The sequence below is a fragment of the Cyprinodon variegatus genome, unplaced genomic scaffold (assembly GCF_000732505.1).
Source record: "Cyprinodon variegatus isolate N-32 unplaced genomic scaffold, C_variegatus-1.0 Scaffold1689, whole genome shotgun sequence".
Classification (NCBI taxonomy): Eukaryota; Metazoa; Chordata; class Actinopteri; order Cyprinodontiformes; family Cyprinodontidae; genus Cyprinodon; species Cyprinodon variegatus.
This window is the reverse complement of record NW_015152142.1, coordinates 12393-18623: the sequence shown is the minus strand read 5'-3', so window position 1 is coordinate 18623 and position 6231 is coordinate 12393. Positions and strand designations below refer to the sequence as shown.

Sequence of the window (6231 nt, the reverse complement as noted above, 5' to 3'; positions counted from 1 at the left end):
TGCTCCCACCGACTCGGAGCTGGAACTGGTTTCCAGTCTGCGTGTTGATCTGCCGCAGCGTCTCCTCCATGGCGAGAGCGAACAGCACCAGCTCACTGAGGTGATGCCAGCCGTCCTCGCAGTCCTGAAGCCAGCAGCACCATGAGGGGCCAGGTGTGAACGCAGGGGGCAGGTATGAGGGCGGGGCTTACCTGTCGGTCAGGTGAGAGGCCTGAGGCGGCCATGTAGGAGCTGCCGATGGTCTTAATCTTCTCCACCTCCTGGAAGAAACACTCATCCAGCAGCTTCAGGGACACAGAGAGCGAAGCAGCTGAAGGTCAAAGGTCAGAGCTTCATCTAAGAGGGGGGGTGGGGGTGGGGGGGGTTACCTCGTCAAAGTCACTGATGATGTGGTTGAGGAGGCGGAGACACTCCACCTGCTGATGGACCAGCTCTTTCTGCTCGTAGAAGTCAGAGAATCCGGGCAGGGAGGCAAACAGGACGCCGACTCGCTGGTAGGACTCGGAGTAGAGCTCCTAGTCACACAGAGCGGCGGTCAGGAAGGGGTTAACCACGACAGGGCGCCCCACTATGGAGGCCCAAGGCATCTAATTTAGCTGCAAATTTTTAATAAATATTTAGCTCCAAACTAAATATTTATTTAACAAAGTAAGAATTTTATAAATGACTGAATGACAAAGTGAGAAAATGACTTGGAATAAAATAACCTTATTTTTCCCTTAAAGCGCTAAATAACCATAAATATTGCTCCTAATGTCGGACTGATTCACTTTAGAAATGGCGCTCCTACGCGGCTCACCTCGCTGTTGGCGTCTCTCTCCAGGAAATGCTGAGCCACGTGAGCCGGCAGGATGTTGAGCAGCAGACACTCGTTATGCTCCCGCTGCTCCTTCATGTCCTCCACCTCCTTCCCCGCCTGCAGGCGCCACAGGAAGTCCAGCCGTGCCATCGCCTCCAGCTACCGGCCAAGCAGAAGGAGAGGTCTGCGTGAGGAGGTGGCGGCGAGCCGCAGCTCAGTCAGTCAGCGCGCTCTCCCTTCCTCACCTGTCTGCTGTTGTAGAGCACCGCCAGGACGAACATCATCATGAGAACCAGGCAGACGCCCCTCTGGCACTGCTGCTGGGAGCTGACCTCGGACCAGAAACGGAAGAACGTCAGACAGGATGCGCAGGAGCCGGACGCAGACGGCGCAGGCGGCACGCCTACCTGTGCGTCTCCATGACGTAGGCGTAGAGGCCGGCGGTCAGCAGCAGGAAGGCCAACTGCAGCATGCAGTTCAGCCTGAGGAACACCGCGCACGTAACCATGGCAACCACCGCACTCAGCACCATGAACTGGTAACGAGATGGTGGACAGGTTTACAGGCTACCGCTAGGTCACCCGCTTCTACTGGAGGAGCAGCTCTGACCTCTGGATGAGTACAGATGTTTATGTCTGACCACCTGGAGGGGGGCGGAGTCACTGTGGCCTCAGGAAAGACAGATTCCGACCAGTCGCACCACAGCTGGAAAACAACGGGAGTAAAGATGGAGCATAAAACGGAACAAAGATTTCAGAAGATGTCATTTATAAGAAACTTCAGCAGCAGTTCCAGTTTCCCAGCTGCCCTGAACATACCGTGATGCATTTATAACACACGGTTGAAGGACCCGATTCTTAAAGAACGACTAAATATCCAGACTTACGATGTTCACAGAGGCAATCACGGAGTTGACGGCGATGGCAGTTAGCATGAGCACCGTTCGCGCGTACTTGGTTTCATGAACCCAGCAGCAGAGGGACTGCAGGTGGGCGGGGCAGTGTTTAAACTCCTCCCCCAGAGTCAGCAGCAGGAGGAGGAGGTAAACGCAGACACTGACAAGGAACTGTGCCACCATTGGACGCAACCTGAGCAGAGAGACATGGACAGTATCGGTCAGGGAGAAGGGAATGTTAAGCCGTTAGCTGATGACGCCATCCTGTTTGAAGAGTACCGCGGGGCAGGAACCAACACCTGGACGGCCATCAGCAGTACGAGCAGGACGAAGGAGCAAACCATGTTAGTCTTGAAGAGTTCATCCCTCATCTGGGAATACTGAAGAAGAAGAAGAAGAAAAAGGAGACTGTGGTGATTCGCCGTACACCTGAGAATCGGCCACATTCAATGCAGGAAGCTACCTTTCCCTCCATCTGGGAATCCTTGAACACCTGAGTGAAAGTGGTGATGTGCTCTTTCCTCATTCGCTCGCTGCTCCGAGCTTCCATTGCCTGACGAATCCTCTTGTTCACTTCCCGTGAGCCGGATCGCTGCGCTGCGATGTGATTCGGCAACTGGGTCAGGGAACCGTTGGTGAAAGTAGCCAGGATCTAAAAAGGCCCGGTGAAGCACAAAGCACCGACGTGATGAAACCGCTCTGAAAAAAATCCAAATAATTCCAGAACAACTTACAAAATTCATCCCCAGGATGTCTCCGAACGGCAGCTCAGCGCTCCAAGTGGTCAGTTCGTCGTAACTTGGGCGCCTTGCTCTTGGGGGCTGGGCTTCATCTCGTGTCGCCGGGCGGATCAAATATGTCTCGATGTTGTGTTTCCGTAGAAACTCGCTGCGGTCCTGGCCGTTGCCCTGCTCCGTCTCAAAGGTCCCGCCAAGACAGTCCAGAGTGGCCTGAGAGATGTGGACCTGCCTGAGAGGGGAGAGCATGAAGGATGAGTCTTTAAACCACTGGTGCCCAACTTGGTCCCCAGGTGGTCCCCAGGTACTCCAGGATCCCAGGTCCTCAGGGTTTCCTGGTTCTCAGGGGCTCCTGGGCTTCAGGGTCTCCTGGTCCTCAGGGTCTCCTGGTCCTCAGGGTCTCCTGGTCCTCAGGGGCTCCTGGGCCTCAGGGTCTCCTGGTCCTCAGGGGCTCCTGGTCCTCAGGGTCTCCTGGTCCTCAGGGGCTCCTGAACCTCCATGTTCCTGATATTTCTGTGTTGCATTGCCTCCTCAGCAGACAGGAAGAGCTTGAGAGGCTGATTAATCACTCCTTTATCTTAACCAGGTGTGTGTTGGTAGGCGACACCTACCAACACACAGGGGCCCCTGAGGACCCTGGGGACCAGGGTAAGGGGCAGCTGCTTGAAACTAAACAGAGACATAACCACGTGTTGCTGACCCTGGCACTCCTGCAGCTTCCAGACTGTTGGCGATGTCAACATCCCAGCTCCAGATGTCAAACTGCCACTTCTGGAGCCCCAACACACCACAGAGGACCGAACCCGAGTGGACGCCAATCCTCATGTCTACTTCCTGCTGCAGCTCTCGGCGAACATACCTGCAGTGAGAGACATGTGTCCTCCCGAGACACTTTGCGGCAAAATGTTGGGGATGTCTGTTTTCTGACCGTATGGTGCTGATCATGCTGAGGCCCATCTCCACGCAGCAGCGGGCGTGTCCTCGCTGGGGCTCTGGGACTCCGGAGACGCAGTAGTAACAGTCACCAAGGATCTTTATCCTCAAACACTGATGCTCCTGCAATCAGGAAAAGAAACATAACCCTCTATCTACACAAACGGCTTCTTAATATAACCGTTTAAAGTTGGCGACCTCAGCCAGCCGGTCGAAGCGTCCGAAAAGTTCATTGAGGGTTTTAACAAGTTCCTGAGCCGAAAGAATCAGAGAGAGAGACGTGAAGCCGATGATGTCTGCAAACAGGATGCTGGACAAACAGAAAGGGTTTACTGCTGAGTCCAAAGCTACGATTTAAGGAAAAGCTCTCTGCTGCTCCTTGGTCACCTGACATCCTTGTAGTGGTGGATGTAAATTTTGTGAAACTGTTGAGGCAGCAGATATTCGTCCACCGCGGCCATGTCTGCAATCATCTCCAGAACCAGGAAGCGCGGTAAGATGGACATCACCAAACGCTCCTTAAAGAGAAAGACGGCAGAGTTTATCATTTTGTTTTACGATGGCAGATATCATTCGGTGAGGTAGGAGGTACCTGTCTTTGGTTCTCTCTCTCCAGTCGGACCCGTCCTTCAATACACCTACGGGTCTCCAGAAAACTCTGTCGCTGAGTTCGGTCAGACAGGTAGTTGATGAAGATACCTGCTGTGTTCATTGCAAGGTACAACAAGGCCTTGGAGATCACCTGAACCGAGAAGATATGGAAGAGAATGACATTTAGAGGAAACAAAAAGGAAAAGGGACCAAATATAGAAAAAAGAGAAACGTTTGCTGACCCTTCTGATCAGAACTTGGTTACTGTTGTTCCACCAGACATCCACCGCCAGGTGGAGGATGGAGGTTATCGCCCCTGTTGTAATTGACCAGGGGAGGGGCAGAGGCAGCAGGGTGTAGGTGGAGAATAGGGTGAAGAACACGTACCAGGAGTGATCTGTTTCAGCCCAGGTGAAAACACCCACCAACACCTGGACAGTCTGGGACAGCCAGGTGACCACCGACAGGTACCTGAGGGAGGATGGGAGGTAAGTACTCTGCTTTTTGGTCTTTGTTGAACAGGTAAGAGGCCTCACCTGAGCCACTGTGGTGACGCCATCACCTCCTGCTTAGTCACAGACAACCCACAGATCCCCGCCCAGAGAATGACCGCCAGGCCGGTCAGCCACTCACAGGCCACGCCCCCCCAGCCTGTTGGCCATGTCACCAGAGAAATGAACAGTCGGATGAAGACGTCGATGAGGTTGGTGACCAATAGGGAGGTTTTTTTCTGAGCTGAGGAAAACTGCTGGTAGGTCAGCTCCAGGTCAGCAGACCTGATGGAACAAAAGAAGCTTTACGAATCATTTTAAGGGAAACATTTACCTTCGGTTGCAGTCTGTGCTTCTTTACTTGAATGTTAGCTCCATCGTAGGAATGAAGATGCCTCGGACTGTTGATCCATACGACACAAAGAAGTCAGCATCAGTCAGCAAACGCTGGCCGACTTGTGTCTGAACAGAAATCCTTGGCACCGTTGGATGAACTCGAGCTGCAGAGGAACGACGCTTCTGCCAAAAGTTCCCACGAGACGTTTTATTTCGTATCTGCCTGCGGAGCAACAGAACGGGAAAGATCCCTGACCAAAGAGTCCAAAGCCCTCCATTCGCCCGTAGGGCCACTTTAGACACCCTACCTGTTGATGTCGGCAATGTAGGCATCTGTGACGGTGATGCGGTGGCGTCCTCTCTCCAGTCCTCCGGCGAGCCTCAGAGAGTAAAGGTTGTGCTGATCGATGATGTTCCTGACCGCGGTCTGCCACAGCAGGCGTTTCCTTCGGAGGCCGTGGGCGGGGCTGATAGATGCGCTGAAGGTGATGTCGCTGGCTTGTCTCGCTGACTCACAGTCGCCATTTTTCAGTGTGGTGTGGTTGTCAGTCATGGTAATGCGGAGGGTAGCAATGAGCTGCGGAGCTGCTGGAAGCCAAAATATAGAAACCTTAAGCCTGGTTTATGTTCAGAAGACTAACCCAAAATTGTAGGTGAGCGCAGACAGGAGGCCTCTGATTGGTCAAATCTACATCCACTCTACACTATGAGTATTTCCTGTTTGGTACCTAATGGCAGAAACTCTGGCTGTAGTGCCGTCCACCGCACCTGGCTCACCTCGGACTCTATCCCAGACACCGTGCAGGATGCTAGTTTGCAGCTCTGTGCGACGGTCTGTTGGTTTGCACCTGCAGCCAAAACACGCAGCGCCACGGCCGATCTTTGGGGAACACTCACGGGTGAACTGTGTGTCGTCCGGCATTGGGTGAGGGGTTGTAGACGGCGAACAAGCTCGTCTAACCGACACACGGACACCCACAATCCTAGCTAGTTCCTGATTGTCCCTCTGGCGTTGTGGCGTGGAATAAAATAGCGCAGACAACGCTTAAAAACTGGGAATAAATCAAAAATATCAGATCATACCTGCGACAAGCTAACTTGGACACACTGCTGCGAGAGGATTATCAGCATTTTAGAGTTCTATCAAAGGTGGATCTCAAGGTTCTCTGGTTCCTCCTGGTGCTAATGGGGAACTTAAATGCACATGTAATTAGTTCCCCCCGTCTACTACTGGGGCTAAAGCTGGGCATACACTATACGCCCTTTTCGGACCGATTCATCCTGATCTATCTCTATAGTTCTGCTGCTATAGGCTTAGACTGCTGGAGGACATAGGGACCCCTTTTTCATCATTCTGCTTCATTCTATCTCTATTCCATCCTGTCCTCCTCTGCATCTGACTCCGTCGTCTCCCACTGACTGATGTCTGCCTTCAGCACCATGAAAACA

General features: G+C 53.0%; 1 protein-coding gene across 1 annotated transcript in view; it reads right to left on the bottom strand.

The window, feature by feature from the left end:
* The window catches only part of LOC107104317 (adenylate cyclase type 8-like), a 9617-nt gene that overhangs the window by 1853 nt on the left and 1533 nt on the right, over positions 1-6231 (bottom strand). The window contains exons 2-21 of the mRNA XM_015404301.1: positions 5091-5370; positions 4808-5005; positions 4492-4731; positions 4198-4426; positions 3957-4106; positions 3752-3882; positions 3563-3674; positions 3360-3487; positions 3132-3290; positions 2429-2663; positions 2158-2346; positions 1974-2074; positions 1686-1887; positions 1409-1504; positions 1207-1334; positions 1045-1126; positions 800-958; positions 369-515; positions 192-284; positions 10-124 (exon numbers count right to left, since the gene is read on the bottom strand). Of these exons, the coding sequence (XP_015259787.1) occupies positions 10-124; positions 192-284; positions 369-515; positions 800-958; positions 1045-1126; positions 1207-1334; positions 1409-1504; positions 1686-1887; positions 1974-2074; positions 2158-2346; positions 2429-2663; positions 3132-3290; positions 3360-3487; positions 3563-3674; positions 3752-3882; positions 3957-4106; positions 4198-4426; positions 4492-4731; positions 4808-5005; positions 5091-5335 (3139 nt within the window). The 5' untranslated portion in view covers positions 5336-5370. The remainder of the gene's footprint in view (positions 1-9; positions 125-191; positions 285-368; positions 516-799; positions 959-1044; positions 1127-1206; positions 1335-1408; positions 1505-1685; positions 1888-1973; positions 2075-2157; positions 2347-2428; positions 2664-3131; positions 3291-3359; positions 3488-3562; positions 3675-3751; positions 3883-3956; positions 4107-4197; positions 4427-4491; positions 4732-4807; positions 5006-5090; positions 5371-6231) is intronic.